The 17,481-nt window shown below is 45.8% G+C and overlaps 2 protein-coding genes across 3 annotated transcripts; one reads left to right on the forward strand and one right to left on the reverse strand.

Moving 5' to 3' along the window:
* The first annotated feature begins 704 nt into the window (after nt 1–704).
* Nucleotides 705–2,003, forward strand: LOC120712430 (transcription factor TB1-like). Its single transcript, XM_039998208.1, has one exon. It carries the CDS (start codon nt 892–894, stop codon nt 1,744–1,746), a length of 855 nt encoding a protein of 284 aa, XP_039854142.1. The 5' UTR covers nt 705–891; the 3' UTR covers nt 1,747–2,003.
* A 10,534-nt stretch (nt 2,004–12,537) lies between these two features.
* Nucleotides 12,538–16,563, reverse strand: LOC120712431 (ATP-dependent Clp protease adapter protein CLPS1, chloroplastic-like). Of its 2 annotated transcripts, none has more exons than XM_039998209.1 (3): nt 16,351–16,563; nt 14,177–14,324; nt 12,538–13,008 (listed from the first exon to the last, which is right to left on the reverse strand). In XM_039998209.1, the coding sequence occupies exons 1-3, from the start codon at nt 16,421–16,423 to the stop codon at nt 12,747–12,749; spliced, it is 483 nt and encodes a 160-aa protein (XP_039854143.1). In that variant the 5' UTR covers nt 16,424–16,563; the 3' UTR covers nt 12,538–12,746. The 2 variants fall into 2 exon arrangements, with proteins under 2 accessions (XP_039854143.1, XP_039854144.1); XM_039998210.1 differs by having other exon boundaries at nt 14,177–14,321; nt 16,351–16,562.
* Between the last annotated feature and the right edge of the window lie 918 nt (nt 16,564–17,481).

Here is a 17,481-nt window from a genome sequence, read left to right on the forward strand (position 1 = left end):
AAAGCCAGAGTGTGAGACAAGTGTTTTTCAAAACAAAAAAGAGTGTGAGACAAGAAAAAAGAAAAACACAACACCCTACACAGTGCAGCAGCTACTGATGTAACAATAATACAATATTATTATACATGCATGCCCTCAATAATATATACACACCATAGCTTGCCATAGCTTTATTCAGCCCTGACCCTGACTCATGGCCACTTGTTATCCTAAAAAAAAGACTCATGGCCACTTGTCTATGCATTTCTTCTCCAGTAAGTTACTGTGTGCACCTTTCTCCTCCACAGCTTCACCTCTAGCTAGCTAGTATTAGCTACCGCACCTAGTCACACCTTGTGTCCTGCTTTTAGCTAGTTTATCTGTTGCATGTGAGGTTGTGTTTTCTTCGCAAAAAAGTTTGAGTTTTACCACTGCGGCATATTTTATTATTATTTGATAATTAATATTTAATTATAGACTAATTATGTTTAAAAAATTAATCTCATATAAAACAGTTATATTGTGTAATTAGTTATTTTTTCAATTACATTTAATATTTTATGTATGTATTCGAGACGAATACTGTAGGAAATTTTTTTAGAACTAAGCAGGGCATGATATTCTAATCACCAGTGATCACACAACCATGGAGGCATAATAATTTTACAAACATATATATTTATTATATATATAAGTAGCAGCAGTAGGGGTAAAACAACTAGCTATAGCTAACAAAATAGGTGGATGATATATGTTCCATTGCACTAGCAGAGTAGCAGAAAGCTTGGCCGCTTTATATATACCACTGGGACTCGAAGCTTGTACTTCTTCTACCTCTGCTGGCCTGGTTGGTTTAATTTACGACCACTTCTTGGGTTAAGCACACTACTAGCTACTGCACAATCACAGCAAATGCTACCTTATTACCCTAACAGCAGGCCTCATCGCCATCACCATCACCATCATTGCGTCTACCAGCAAGAGCAGTCACTCTTCCAGAACCCTACTGCAGCTGCGGCTGCGGCTTTCCTCATGCCGGCGACCGCGTCGATGTCTGCTTGGGACGGGTACGGCGCGCAGATCTTCCCCGCCGACATGATGCTCCGCCACCAGGAGACCCTGGAGGCCGTGCTCCAGCATCCGGCGGCGACGGTGCTGGCTCCCCTGCGGGCACCGGAAGCGGGCCAACCGGCTGCGGGGGAGGGGGAGCTGAGAGACGCGGCGCCGGCGGGGGCGGATGGCGGCGCCGGCGGCGTCCATGGCGCTGCCGTGCCGCGGAGGCGGCCGTACCGGACGGACCGGCACAGCAAGATCCGCACGGCGCAGGGCGTGCGCGACCGGCGGATGCGGCTGTCGGTCGGCGTCGCGCGGGAGTTCTTCGCGCTGCAGGACCGCCTGGGGTTCGACAAGGCCAGCAAGACCGTCAACTGGCTCCTCACCCAGTCCAAGCCAGCCATCGACCGCCTCCCCGCGGTGGTGACGAAGGGGGGAGGGGAGGGGAGCTCCTCGAGCACTTGCTGTTTCAAGGACTCGAGGGAGGAGAAGGCGGCGGAAAATGGAAGAAGCAGAGTTGGCGGTCGTGATGGGCCAGCAGCGGCGCTCATGGAAGAGCACGGCGGCGGCGAGGTTGACTGGATCACGTCGGACGCCGCAGCGGCAGCGCCGCCGCTGCCGCCGCTGCCGATGGACGAGTTGGAGTACTACTACCAGTACTACCTGCAGCTTGAGGAGATGATGAGATGCAACAACGGAGGAGGGCCAAGGTGATTTCTTGTATGGTATGTAAACAAATTAGGTCTCAACTCTATAAAGCCTGAAGGTTTCTCTATAGCGTAATTAATTAGGCTTCTGCTGCCATGATCTCCAAAGCTACAAATATATGGTACATATACACGAGCTGGTTCTCTATCGATCAAGAGTATTAGCCGGGGTTTGCGGTATCGAAATTTGGTTAGTGGAAATTAGCCATACAATTTTCTGCTGCTGTTCTTGAATTAATTCGTCACATAATCGTGGTTTTCGTATGCTGATGTGCTAACTTTGAGCTTTCTGAAGTTGCATGTTCTGATTCTTCTAGAGCTCCTGGGCACTTGACACAAAACTTGATCAGCAGATTTCAACTACTAATTATCAGGTGAAATCATGGAGCATATATATAGCTAAAGCTAGCAATTTAATTTCATATTACCCTTTTGCAATAGAATTGAGATGGATCCTTTTTAACTTTAATTAGCTGATATATTCTACTAGCAATGCCTTGGCACAAATTTTCCAAGTCTAGGCTCTGCAATTCGATGATCAATTGTTGAAGAGCTTGAATGTTTGACATAGAAACGAAATAATTAACATAGTCATCACCACATTTGAGCTCCTTACATGTTACCTCACCTAACAGATCTTCACAGACTAAATCCATGTGGGAGAAATAATACTTGTGTCAACATTTATCCCAAAATATACATCTGAACAAAACTAGCTTACAACTTGTTAAGAAGCTAAGTTAACTGCATATCAATTGTTTAATTAGAAGATATTGTTCTTTAGAACACTGCACAAAATTAAGCCAAACTTACAACAGAAAATAGTAGTAATCAATAATATAGCACGGTCTTAGTTAGTATACATACTTACATTAATTTCACATATCTAGGAACATATATATCTACATATATACATATAGGACTATCATATGCTTAATTAATTCGTACTGGCTCCCTTTGTTATTTCACCTGCTCATCAGTAACATGAGTCTACCATTCCATTTTCATGAAATAATCAATCTACCAATTCTTCTATCCAAAGACTGTAAGGCTCCATCGATATATCAAATTTCCCTTTAATTAGGTGCCAGAAAAATTCCCATCTGCAGCTGAGGTGCTTCTTATTTAATGTTTTCTTACTACTGAAACTGCTAATTGCATGCATGTGTAGAGCAACTGGGGAATGTAGCTATCATTCATGACTCATCAGCAAACAAAAGTAACCCCGGCCCCTCACCCTGATCTTCAGAGAGTACTGATTGCTCTCCAGCTTAAGAGTTATGAGAAACCATGCATGGGAATTCAGCATTGGCTCTTTTTAATCGGTTACCATGTATGTCAAATGCATAAGAAAAGTTGGGAGGGAATAGGGTACTGCTTGAGTGATGACAAGAAGTAAAGAAGAAGTTGTGCATTCAATCATTGATGAACATCTTGTAGGAAGTTTCATATGACGGAAAAGAAACGTGGGGTATACCTGCTAGCCCAAGCTTGTACATACTGCATTTTGCCAATTTTAGTCCACCCAATACCTTACGAAGACAAGCTCTATTTGATTAATTATTATGTCTACTTGGTGGGAGTGAAATAATAGTAAATATATAATACTCACTTAGATTTTGTTAAGACATCTAATAGTCGAACTGTGGTAGCAAAGGCTGTATGTTCTGCAACTAGCTAGCTAGACTATTACAGTTCTTTTAGCGGGTTTTGTAGCATCATACATGTCTGCAATGTTATTTAAAGTTGGAACTGTATGGATTTGTTCTATCAGATATTCTATATATATAGTAGTCTAGCAGCACGGTCAAAGAATATGCGGGTAGGTAAGTCAATTCAATCTACCATGCATGTTCATATTCTTTAATAATTTAGTCAAATCATAGTCAACTACAGAAAAAAATAATATAATAGACAAAGAGGACGAATCATATGGTATTTTGATTAAAAAATGCCAACTCAACATACAATGTTGAGAATCTTGCATAATTGGTGGAGAAGGGGTTAGAACAGGAAAGTCAGCAATTTTAAAGATCAAAGCACCTGATCCAAATTTTGACTTATTTGAGGAGCTTGGTCATGTGATTTATTATATAATTGATATTCCTGCTTCTATATCAATTACACAAAACAGGCTATTTTGCGTTGTCATATTGTTGTTTTTTCTGTTCAATAAGAGGACTATACTTATTGTTCATGATTTTGTATGTATGCATGCTCTTTGTTATGATGAAAGATGTTTTTTTCCATATCTCTAGCATGCCATGTTTTGGACTGTTTGACCCAACAGTCATGTATATATATCTATTGCAGCTTCGTATATGGTATGAAAATCAATCTGATGATGCTATATCATAAAATGCAGAGATCCTAGTATAATATACTGGAAACAAACTAGAGTCACTCACAGAAAAGTTAAGTTTGAATGTACTGGAATTGGAATAACATTATTTCTATTTAATTGAAAAATAGGCAGTCAAAGGTGTTTTATGTAAGAAACAGATATAATAACTTGGATATAATTTTGTATTGACTTCAAGAAATGTATCTCATATAGCTAGGAAACCTTTTTCCATGATGCTATGTTATGAGATTTTGTGAACTTCAATTGTGCACAGTGAAATAGGAATGTCTAACAATTTATACTTATCGTAAGTTCAGAAGACTACTACTACAATTTTCATGTAATTGCATTATTTCATCACTTAGAAGTTCAGCAAGAGTAGAACCAACATGATTAGATCAAATATGCTGGAAGAGATCGATGATCCTGATGATAAAAGTTCCTGCATCCCTATTCAGTCATCGATGCATGCATGCATGCATATCGCCCTTTCAGTGTTTATCTTCCATTCATTGTTGCTTAGCGATCAGAGTAAAGTAGAGGAGAACTGTATAGTGAGTATATGTCAATAATGCAATATTTTCTCCATTCCAAATTATTTTTTTTGACTTTTTTGGCCGTAGGTTTGACCACTTGTTTCATTCAAAAATTTGTGCAAAATATCACTTTTTTTGTTGTGGCTTGCTTTATTGATAAAAGTTCTTCAAAAATAATTTAAATTTGACTACGTTTGCACAACTTATAATTTGGAACGGAGGGAGCGAGTATATCAGGTGATTATGTCCATGACTGATTTCATGATTAGCAGTGATAGTGCGTGGGAACTAGCTAGCTAGCATACTGATATTAATTCTTAACTTGAAAATGAAACTACATGGCTAGTATATATATATATATTTCTGAAGAGACTTAAATTTATATTCTGGCAAAGACACTAGCAAGCACGCAGCAGGGAAGAACAGATAGTGACTAGTTTCTGCCAGTGCCAAAGGCAAAGCCGAAATGTTGTAAGAGCATACCAACAATACAAGAAACACACACATGTATATATATGCTGTGGTACGAATTGAGTGCGATTTATATAGAGACAAAATTAAAGCTTTGCATACCTGTGTATGGTCGAGTTCTTCGATCTAGCTCCACGCCGGGAGTATCTAGTCTGGCAAGCAAAGGGTTGCATTTGGGAGTGACTGCTTTGGCATGCATCCTAGCTCGGATATATAACCGCTGGACCGGAGCTTTTGTGTGGCCTTGCTTGCTGCTGCATGTGTGCTATTCTTCTAAAGGTGCGGTACAGTAGGGGCCGTACCACTGCTTGTTATCAGATGGCACTTGCACGCAACTTCAGAGAGAGAGAGAGAGAGAAAAAGATAGACAGAGAGAGAGAGAGAAAGATAGAGAGAGAGTACAAGTCGCCGCACCATGAGCACGCCACTAGCCGCCATATAGCATCCGCCCCTTTCGCCGTTCCACACCGTAGCTAACGGCCCGTCAAACAAACCCTCGCATTCTTCAGTTATCGAAAAGAAAAAAAACTCAAAAAAAGAAGAAAAAACGTACATTTAAAACTCCTCCGATCCCTTTAATTATTTCCTAGAGGCTAGAGAGAGCCCCGCTTCTTTACTCGATTGGATGGCCTTTGGGTGTATGAATAGTCTGCAGCCACTCTTGGTCGTCTCTATCCTCGACCTTTCAGCTTGGCTTGCTCATTTGCTTTTCTCAAACGCACAGGAAAGCAAAGAGCTATTATACTAAGAAAGAAGAAAAACTCAAATACAACTCACCTAAAAATATGAGAAAATACAGGAATATATGATCGAACCACGTGCCTATGCGCCTGTTCATTGCTAGGATGGTCCTGGACGGCCGGGTAACTAGGATGAGTTTTCTTATCGAAAACGTACAAGTGTTGTATGGATCATATTATGTGGTATTATCCGTGGGCCAATTTCAACCATGTGATAAAAAAAATTTGGCATGATGTATTTGATGAGGAAATGGTTATCCTACAATAATTATCTATGAATTAGATTTCAAGAAAAGAATACGAGGTAATGTGTGATCGTTGTGTATCATCTGACTCCAACCTTGGATAAATATAGAGTAGTACATTGATTCGGTGTGGTGTGTTTTCTAGTAGACGAAGTCTGCATAGAAGTAGGCGATTTTGAAATAATGAACAACCAGATGTATTGACGGATACAGAAGATGTGGAATGGAAGCGGATCGAATTCGTATGGATACAGATTCGGATATCTCGAATAATCCGTCTGTATGTTTCCTTCCCGTTTCCATCCCCTAGTATCAAAGTAGCCGCAGATCCTCATGCGGAACTACACAGCATAATGCTGAAACAGTAACTACCAGTGTATGATTTATGTGCGTGTGTTTCGGCGGCACGTCCATTCGATCCAAACAGCAGAGTGATAGACTGATAGACGCGCGAGCGAGCGAGCTCTGAGCATGCATTTGTCTTCAACAGCTGGAGTCTTGGCAACCGACTGTTCAAACACCGTTCGCGTCATCTTCCTTTCATGATGGGCTCCCAAACTTTTGTCGTGTACCCGATCTCTTCGTCAGGATTTTGCCGGGGGCGATCGAGATGTTTTATCCGTTTACAAACGCACAAGGAGAGAGTGGCCCCATTTTGGATATCCTCCTCTAAAATCTTTTAGGAGAGAATATTATATGCATGGAGTACTAAATGAAGTCTATTTGCAAAATCTCTTCACGTATGGGTGCAATTTTTTGCGATAAATTTAATGATGATAATTAATTGATAATTGACTATAGTAATACTACAATAATCATATTCTAATCATACGGTCAAAGGCCTCATTAGATTCGTCAGGATTCCTAGCGCAGGAGTTCTAAAGTTGGTTTTGTAAATTGCTTTTATTTAGCACCTCTAATTAGCGGCCAAAATCTTATTTTCTAGAATTCTAGACTAACCAAACGGGGCAAGAGTTTCCAAGTCATGCCATGGGCATCGAGGACCCAATTCGGGTGGGCAGGAGGTGTAGAGGCTCTTGTCGACAACCCAGTCTAACCCGATAGATCAGTTAGTTGAGGGCTTGGTCGATGTCCCAATCCGATCTGGCAGCAGGTTGTGGAGTTGAGTTGAGTTGCACAACCGTGTTAATGTCCTAATCGAACGGGTTATTATTTGAGTTAAGTTAGAGAGGTGTGTGGTCGTTTGGCCGATGGTGGTGCCGTTGTTAGTTGTTGTGATGCCCAGTCTGGATATTATTTCTTTTTTTTAATATAATTGGTTGCTCTCCTGTTTGGTTCACATTTTTTAAAAAAAATATGATCGCAGAATGAAATATATATCTATGGCAATTTGCATGTTTGTTGGGCAGTAGTCACATACACAAGAGTGTTTTCACCACTCCTTACCAGCTAGGAAAGAATCGGCGGGGGTTGTTAGGGACGAGATTGGATTGGATCCGATCGTAGACACCGACACCGACGCCGACGCCCCCGCTTTCCCCCTCCTCCCTTGGCTCCAACACCTCTGATCGAGCTCCCCCCGCCCTATCCCTGGCCCGTCGGATCTCAGAGCCGCCACCCCTGTCCGCCAACGTCCCTACCACTGACTAGCTTTCATGTCCCCCTCGCTCTTCTGGCCCGCCACCGGTGGCCAGCGCCGCCCCCTGCAACCCCGTTCACTAAAGTCCAGCCGCCGGAGCTCGGGGAGGACGATGAACAGGCACGGCACTTTGCGATTGGATTGATTCCACTCGCATAGATTTTTCGGGACTTGTTGTGCCCTCTAAATTTTTGGCGCCAGGAGAAAACCAACATGTTTAGTTCAAGCATGCATGCAGTGCACACGGTTTGAGCGCCCAGTAACTTTATCACTGTTCCCTGATAGATTCGTCGATTTACAACATATAAGGGACCATCTGATGATCGAGTCTATAATACCAGGAAGTTTTTTACCCCGAAGGATTTGTTCTTAAAAGATTTAGATATAGCCTAAATACAAGAGAACTCTTATAAAGAAGAAAAGGGATGTAGAACCAGTGTTCAAAATTTCGGCGAAATTTCACGAAATTCGGTGATTTCGCCCCCTCCCAAATTTGAAAATTTCAAAAATAATAATTTAAATATATTTAAAAGTATTTTTAAAAATAGTCTAAAAAATTCGGCCGAAATTTCGGAAAATTTCGCGAAATTTGGTGATTTCGGCCATGTTCGAAATTTTTTGACAAACGAAATTCAAAACCCTGTGTAGAACTGCCAAGCTATTCTCTTGTGTTTTTGCTCAGAAAATGTGGATGAACAATGTCAGCATGGCCTTGTAATTAAGCTCTAAATCTACAAATCCCCTCTTTTGCAGGCAATGCGTGTTGTCGTTGAAGTACAGTTACGTTGAAGCTTGCATTTCATGTGTAGGTTGGAGCCTAGGATCGGATCTATCGGAGGTTCGGAAAGAGCTGTGCGGCAGGAACTCATCGGCAGCATGTTGGCCGGTCAACACGCCAACAGCATGTTGGTCGAGATCTTATCTTGATCTTGGGTGTCGGCGAAATTGACGGATAAGCAAAGCACAGGCGGCAGCCGCACAGCCTGCTAGTAGAAGCTAGCTGATCTGCAAACGGAGTATTCTACAGGCGGCAGCCGCACAGCACTGGGAGATCGGAGATGTGATGTAACGTACCTGCCTCTCGGCACCGGCAGGCAGGTCGGCTGCTGGCACGTAGTACGAGCAGAGAAGAAGAGACAAATCAGTGGGCCTCGACCTCCAGGCGTGCGTGGCGCGGCGCCGCCCCCAATGCAAGGCAGCAGGTAGCAGCTGGCGGGCGGCGACGTCGCCGCCACCGGCCGCCGCGCCGGCCCGGCCGCCAGCGGCTTCCTCGGGTCGACATCGCGACGTGCGCGTAGGCGCGCCCGGCCGTGTTCAATCTGCGGCAGATGCCCTTGTCGATTGCCACCGGCTAGCTGCATCATCTGGGTTCTACTATATGGTAGCTGTTGACCAATGCACGTACGCCCAGCAGGCTTCACAGGTCAGAGCAACCATCCTCTCGATCAGATGGATCTCGAGATCGACATTTATTCTGGCCCGGGCACCGATAATAAGTCCATGTCGGCACGGCATAGATCGATCGCAGGCTGATATCTTCAATATCCAGCGCCGGAGGATCGATCGCCTGCGCTGTATCAAATGCGGCAGGTGATGGAGCGTGCGTGGGAGCAGTGGGAGATGTCAATGTTGTTTGTACGTGAAAATCTATAATTGGTGAAGGTACGAAACGCTGCTCCATATATTCTATTGTTTATGTGGAGAATTTAAAAGATGTTAAACTTTTTTTTTAAAAAAAAAGCTTTGCATCTGGTGGATGTTGAACCAATAGATAAAAGATGCTAAACTTTGCATCTGGTGGATAGGGATGGCAGCGGGGCGGGTTCGGGGCGGGTATCCGCGGGTTTCGGGTTTGCGGGTTTCGAATTCGGGTCTAATTTTCACCCGCGGATTTGCGGTTTCGGGTACCCGAAAAAATTCGGGTTTGGGGCGGATTTCAATTCTGACCCGCGAATCATCCATCAGAGGCCCGAATCTATCAGCCCAATAAAAGCCCACGAAGCATCCCTAACTATATAACCCTAACACTCCTCATTCCTCACCCGTGACCCTCTCACCCCCGTTCCCCCCTGACCCCGCGGCGGCGCAGCGCAGCAGCAATCCCGCCCGGCGCCCACTCCGCTTTCGCTTGGCCGCCAGGCGCCTAGCCCAGTCCGGCTGCCCGGTGCCCGTAGGCCGCAGCGGCGCAGCGCCTGCGCCTCGCCTCACGCCCCCTCCGCCCCTCGTCGGCTGACTCGGCTCGCTCATCCCCGTCCCGGATTTGCTCGGCGCACGGCGCTCTCCTGCATCCCGGCGGCCGGTGGCCCGCTCGGCGTTGGTGCAGGCGCGGAGCGGCGGAGGCGCCGCCCGCTCGCCCCTCGTCGGCTCGGTGCGCCGCGCATGGCAGGGGGCCGCTCGGCGGTCGGCGCACGCAGAGGACCGCTCGGCCGCTCGGCGCCCGCGACCCGCCCGGCCGCTCGCCCCGCCCCCCACGGCTCCTCGGCGCACGGCAGAGGCACGGAGGCCACCCGCACGGAGGCCGTGGCCGCGCGCAGAGGCACGGGCGGGGGCCGAGACGAAGCACCATGCCAGAGATGTGGGCCGCCGCCGTGGGCGCACCCGCCGCGGCAGCCGGCTGCTCCAAATTCTCGCCTTTTGTCCCCCGATGCACCACCACTGATGATGCGCGCCCCAGCCCCACCTCCAAATCGATGGATCAGCATAAATTCCATGCGCTCTCCCTCTCGGACCCTCTGGCACCCCATGTTGCTGCTGGTTTGTAAAAGAAATTCGGGTTTCGGGTTATCCGTTCGGATTTCGGGTATCCGCGGGTTTCGGTTTCGGGCATGGATTTGCACCCGAATTGGAGTTCGGGTCGGGTTCGGGTTTCAAGTTCGGGTTTCGGTTTTGGGTGCCCAGACACTCCACCCGAACCGAACCCAACCCGTTGCCATCCTTACTGGTGGATGTTGACCCACTAGATTCGAATTTTGTAGACTAATAATCATAGACAACAGTAGCCATTAGAAATAACATTTTCGGATTGCCTAGCTGTGTTAATAATAGGATAACACATAGTACGGAGTAGTGTACTACTACACAAATTTTAACTGACACGGTTAAAAACTATTAACCGAGGCAGGCAAACCCAACCATCTCGGAGCACATGTCACAGTTATTCAGATCTTTTCCGAGGCGGTTTTGCTGCCCGCCTCGGTTAATCAACAAAAAAAATTAAAAAAAGAAAGAAAACGCCCGCGGGGAGCCCATCCCGAGCCCGCTAAGCCCATTCGGGATCCACCACCGCAGCCAGAACCGGCCGCCGCATCCCGGCCCCCACCGAATCCGGCCGAATCCTAGCCACCACCGGATCCTGCCGGATCCAGCAGCCACCGCCGCGTCACGGCTGCTGGATGCGAACAGAGGGATGGCGGGCTGCCGCGCCTCGACCTGCGCACCGAGCAGAGGATGGTCGGCGCGGCAAGCAGAGGAGGGGCGGCGCGACGAGCAAAGGAGGGTGCGGGGGGGGCACCAGGGAGGGACGGCACGCCGGGGAGGGAGCTCCAGGGAGGGGCCGCGCGCTGGTGAGGGAGCTCCGGGAGGGGCGGCCGCCGGCAAGGGAGTCCTGAGGAGGCGTTGCCGTCAGCCTTGAAGAGAGGAGAAGGAAGAAAGGAAGGAGTGAGGGGAGGGAAACTCTAAGTCCGGCTTATATACTACGAGTGATATATCGGGTCAAGATGGGCTGATGGGATCTGAGATGGGCCACTATTATTCGAAACGGGCCTTATAGCTTGTCCGCCTCGGGCGTTTACGTCAGAACAACCGCCTCGGTTAATCAATTTTACGAAGCGATTTTCTATAATCGTCTCGGTTAATAAAAAATGACTGCCTCGGTTAATGCTGGCTATTAACCGAGGCGATTTTTTTCCCTGCCCGTCTCCCAGGTTTTTTTAAAAGTCATGGTTAATGGTTTTTTTGTAGTAGTGGTAGTATATGTATATCCAGCTATTAAATTTACTCTCATCTGTTATTACTAAGAAAGTAACTCGAAGCGCCTCTCCACAGTTGACCACGGCACCGAGTAATGAGAAGCACGAGAGCGCAGGGCATGGCGAAATATCCTTGCGAGTCTCATGCTCCAGTGTAGTCTGTACTGCGGCCGGTGATCACTTCACTTCACTGCTCTGCTGCAGAAGACGGGCCGCCCGGCCCGGATCGCGGGATGCGATCGGCTACGAGGAGCGCACGCGGCCCATGGGCACCGACCCGGCAAACGGCCAACGCAGGATGACAGGTCGCGCGGCCCGGTTTGCAATCCAGAGCGCGCACTCGGGCCGGCAGCCGCAGGCCGCATCCACACCTAGGCCCTGGTTGGAGAGCCCAAGCCGCGCCCCGAGCAGAGCAATTGGACCGAGCGAACCGGCGGAACAGTTCAGTTTTTATCTCAAAACTGATGAACAGCGAAACGGTTTTTTACTGAATCGGTGATTAGTTGAAGTTTGGATGTTAGTTTGGAACTCTAAACAATAGACTATTATAGTATTATCTCATCATCTATTATGTCATAGGTGATAGGTTTGCAGACCTTATTTATTAATTACAATATATATGATATAATTTTTTTATATATTTTCGTACAAATTATGAGAAATAAATGTTACATTGATAAATAATAATCTACTTGTTCGACCTGGACAGGTGCCCAGGTCAGTTGAAAATCCGGCCAATCAGTGCATTGCTGAGACTGAATGGGACCAAGGATCATGATGAACAGCGGCACGGAGACCAGGTGACCTCACCTGGCACACGGAATCTACAGCAGAAGAGGGAGCAACAGCCGCACACATACAATCGCTTTCATAGCAGTAGCAGCAACTGCCCAGTAACAAAGGAAGAGCGTAACAAAAATGTTTCATTAATCATAACCCAAACCACTATGTCTGTTCTTCTACAGGGCACCCTTACATGATTTACACCTACCCAAGCGGCATTCCGCTTCGCAGTACCGACGGCTGCCTGCAACCCATTTCAGCTTATCTTTGTGACGCAGGGTATTTACAAAATATACGCGGCGGAACATCAGCACCCATTCTCAGCAGCCACCGCTAGCGGGCTCAATCGAGCTCCGCAGGCCGTTGCCCCTGAGCGACGTGCAGTGCTCCTCGGCCTCGGACTGGGAGCAGACGATCACCACCGAGAGCCCGTTCACGTGCGCCTCCTGCATGATGTTCACCGCGTTGTCCACGGTCATCCCCGGGATCACTTTCATCAGGACCTGGACGACGTACTCGCGCCTGTTGTAGTTGTCGTTGTGCAGGATGACGCGGTATGGGGGCGTCATCTTGCGCTTTTTCCTGCAGACCAGAACAACTTGGTCATAACATGCTTCCAAGTGTGCAATCAAGTGTAGAACCAAAGATTGTAGTAACTGTTTTATAATGTTTAAAGCTCAATGACAACATTTTAGATAGCCTGAAAATGATAGTGATATAAGCTATCAATGAGATAGACTGGTGCGTAGGGTAAAACTTTCTTAGTAAGCATCAATGTGCCAATATACCATATACAATAACAGCAACTGCAGTGTTGTGAAGTGTAATTGATATAAGCTCACAAACAATAACAATGAAACAAGTCATATCCAAAGGTATAGGCACTTGGGATGGAAGAATGTGACCTAACGGGTCAAAAAATAATATGAAGTCATATGTGTTCTTATAATTTCGAAGTATATAAAGCCCTACCAAGAAACTACTTCTATGAACTGATGTTCATGGTGTACAACCAATAACTACAGAATTTAGGAGAAAAAGGAAACAACTGCAAAGTTCAGGAACTTTCTTTATCAGGAATCTGAATATCCAACCCATATCGTTGAGGTAAAACATGGAGCGTTTTTGCAAAATAGAAAAAATAAGGTCGCCTTCTCACATCCAACATTAAAACTGCATGGCTAAGTGTCAGAACACCAGAGACTATATATACCTTCCAATTGTGGCACCAGGTACAAGTTGCCCCAAAATTTTCTTTCTCAGTACTAAAGCAGAAAAATGCAAAAAAACAAAAGAAACAAGAAAGGGCATTTCAAGAACACTTGAAGCTATCAAATACACCACTGTAATTACAATGGTGCTGAAATGGACTCAACAATGAGCGTTGACATATCCAAGACAATCTCAAAAACAAGTTACTGGACAAGCGAAGGAACTTGCCCATGGAAATAAGAGAAACAGATGTGCAGCTATCAAATTAAGTTGGGAGTACTCCCAACCTTTCAGTGTCTCTGGATTACATGTTCTTTGTGAATGAATAAATTGGAAAGTGTTACAGTAACAACAGTGAAATGAATGCATAGTAGCTGAAACTGTTATCTGTCTGGAGCCAATTAATAATTTATTTGTGCTTGATCAGCTGATTTTAGATCAAGAGTATATCCCAGACAATGCAAAATTCGGATCAGTCCATTTCTAGAATTCACGCTTACTAGAAATACAAGCAAAGGTGACAGGGGATAACACTTACTTCACATCAAATTCAGACTGACGACCAGGAGTAGTTTTCTCTACCGGCCGATCAAGCACACCACCTTTGCCTGGTGCAGCTGCTGACAGAGCCATAGGGATTGCAAGACTTTGGAATCTTCCCTTGTAAATGCACGATCTATCCCCTGCTGGATATAAAGAAAGGAACACAAACAATTATACAAACAATCATTCAAGAGTAATCATGGTCCAGGAAAATAAATATTTTTTCAACAAAAATGGAAGTCACCATATATATAGCACACTTCTCAGTCGCAAATTTGTGTCTCAGGGCTGAAAACAAATGAACGAATTTGGAGTATAGCTTCACGGTCATGCAACAATAGACAAGCCCACAAGGTTGAGGTCACAGTTGGTTGATGCTAGAGCAAGAGTTCCAAAAGTTTCAGGGGAGGATATGAGGTGTGGACTCAATCATCATCTTACTGATTTGGAGTTTTCAAGAACACTATCAAGAATAACCAGCAATTGGTAACAGCAATCAAGGAGTAATGCATTCTATCAAGAATGGCGGGGTGCTATGATTGATTGTTTACTTCAACAGTAGTAAAGTGTGTCCTAGATTTTGGTTGCTCAATGCAGGTGGTGTTTGCTTTCCTGTAAATTGACCAATAATGCATTTGATTTTGGTTGCTCAATGCAGGTGGTGTTTGCTTTCCTGTAAATTGAGTAATTGACCAATAATGCATTCTAACAATTGTCAGACTTCTACCACCCTAAATCTGGTTGCTAACATCTACATAATCTGGAAACTGAAGACATACTTCTCACTTGCGTGTTCTTGAAAAAAAAATGGACAAGTGCAGTAGTGGAAACACAGTCCATGACTCTATTCCATGACAAAAGCATGCTGAAGCAATCAAACAGGGAACCAAAAGCTAGCTGATGGAAAATAATACTGAAGGTAAGCTTTCACCTTCCACATTTATTCTTGCCACTAACTACGTACAAAACAAGACAACTTTGACAATACACAAGTCCCCTTCCTCTTGCCAACTCCAGGAGGCCATTCCGTACCGAGAAAAATACAGTTTTAGGACTCCAATCGTTGCGCTTCGCATATTTGCCATTTCAAACATTGACGTCATAAAATTGGGACTCCAAACAAGTGTCTCTTGATTATACTGCCATTTGGGGTATTTTGCCTCTTTTCTCTTTTCTTTTCAGGTATTTGGCAGGGTAAAAGGACCCTTTTACCCCTAGCATGGACTTCTCATCTGGAATGCACAACGCACGCATCATATCGTCTTTCTCCAATCGTGACCTAGAGTCCTAGACCGGCGCCGCCTTCATCGTTCTCCTCCACAACCCGCCTTGCCCCGTCCTTGCCGCGGCCGCCCTTGGCGCGCCCATGCGTGTCGCCATGGCTGCTGCACCCGGGCAGCCCGAGGGCGTCGCCAGCCTGGCGACGCCACCTAGTGTGCCCGCGCCTACCCCAGCAGAGGGCGGCGGCGGCCTAGTACACGCTGGGCATGCAAGTGTGGTTAACTCCCAACGCTGGTTGTTGGTCACGATTGATTGATATTATTGGATCTTTCCAGTATTTGTGAATCATAAATTTTCCCAGGCACGATTGATTGGCATTGGGTCATTACTCTTGTTGGTCGCAATTGATGGGTGGACGACCAGCTAGCCTGCCCAGGCCGGCGGCAGCCAGACTACAGCGGCCAGGCGACTGGACCGCCAAGCGCCCAGACATGAGATGCAACGAAAAAGAGGAAGGGCAAGAAGGTTCTTTCACCCTGCCAAATATTTGAAAACAAAAGAGAAAAGAGAAAAAATACCTCAAATGGCAGTATAATCAAGAGACACTTGTTTGGAGTCCCAATTTTACGATGTCAATGTTTGAAATGGAAAATATGTGAAGCGCAACGATTAGAGTCCTAAAACTGCAATTTTCTCTTCCGTACCACGAACTGAAGGAATTTCCCCCTCCCAAACTTAGCAACAACGGCAAAAATTCTTGCAAAGCCGCAATAGTAAGGGACTCATCATACTCCAATTGGAATTCCCACCCGAACGGCGTGGATATCACGAACCTGGCTCTACTTGCCCTATCAACCTTATCCATTACGGACCCCGACATCGCATCCAACGAACAGACAAACGGAAGCCAAGAACCGGGGGAGAGAGAGAGGCGGGGAGACGGAGCACCTGCCACCGCGTGGCGATTGGGGAAGCGGCTCGCCGCCGAGAGCGCGACACGGCTGGGCACCGCGGCCGCCATGTCGCCGACCGCCGCCGCCCGCGCCTCGGAGGAATCCGGGGAGGTCGGAGCCTGCTTGCTGGCCTCTGAATCGAGCTCTGCTCTCTGGCGGTGGTGGTGCTCCGTGGGCCGGGCGACGTGCCGCTCGGAGCGCACGGAGAAATGGGGAATATTTGTGGCCCAGTAATTTTGCTGACGTCGCCAGAGTTCCACCTGTTCGGCCACTGCCCCACTCGGCGGTGCGGGCTTCTGGGCCACTGGCCCCTTCAGATTTTTTTTTGTTCCGTTCAGTGTCCCAAAAAAAAAAAAGAATGGTAATGCTCGTGTTAAATTACCATTGCACCCATGGTGGCTGCTTCAAGGACCTAGGCTTTTCTTTTCATTTCCCTTTGCTGTTTGTGTTTGATCTAGCTAGATGAAGCAAATTGGACTTCGAATCCGTTTCGGAGACAAAGAATTTGTAGAAATTTTACGAGAGACAACTCGCTCCCCTGTTTACCTTTGTTTCTCTTGTTTTCAGAATGGTCCTATTTTTATGAGGAAACAATTCATTCCTTGCTCTCTCGCTCTTTTTGGTTTTTGCTTGATTAGTCTTTATTTTAAGATGTTGGTGTGCGGCAAATTTTTTCATTTCAGTTGCGTGCACGCAGTTAATTGACATGTGTTGCTGGTTTTTAAATAATTCTGGTGTAACTTTAGTGAAATGAGGATTGAAATGCCAGTTTAAATTCAAAATTAATACATGGTAGATGTTTTTTCTTCACTCTAGTCACACCCTTAAACCTGTCCTAGTAAGAAGTTGTAAATACGAATATATCTTCTCATCGTCAAAATTAATTATGGTAAGCCTAGAATTCTTATAATTTTGCCATTTTAATTTTTTACGCACAAAATTAATTCATGCACAGTACTATATATTTTTCGATAATGTAACATAATAAAAATCCTCTAGTTACTTCTACCTCTCTGTTCACAAGAACAATGTACGTGGGCTGCCTTCGGTCTGCCTTCGGACTAATCTCTACTACTAAAAAGAGGCTAAGGGTGATAAAAACTTCAGCGGTCTGCCTTCGGTCTTT

This window comes from Panicum virgatum, chromosome 6K, assembly GCF_016808335.1.
Source record: "Panicum virgatum strain AP13 chromosome 6K, P.virgatum_v5, whole genome shotgun sequence".
In the NCBI taxonomy this organism is placed as follows: Eukaryota; Viridiplantae; Streptophyta; class Magnoliopsida; order Poales; family Poaceae; genus Panicum; species Panicum virgatum.

Bases quoted from the DNA above. Each gene is read 5' to 3' on its own strand.
- LOC120712431 (XM_039998209.1), bottom strand. From the start codon at position 16,423: ATGGCGGCCGCGGTGCCCAGCCGTGTCGCGCTCTCGGCGGCGAGCCGC. The intron at 14,325-16,350 runs GTGCTCCGTCTC...CTTTATATCCAG, and splicing joins CAATCGCCACGCGGTGGCAG to CAGGGGATAGATCGTGCATT. The intron at 13,009-14,176 runs GTAAGTGTTATC...TCTGGTCTGCAG, and splicing joins CAGTCTGAATTTGATGTGAA to GAAAAAGCGCAAGATGACGC.
- LOC120712430 (XM_039998208.1), top strand. From the start codon at position 892: ATGCTACCTTATTACCCTAACAGCAGGCCTCATCGCCATCACCATCAC.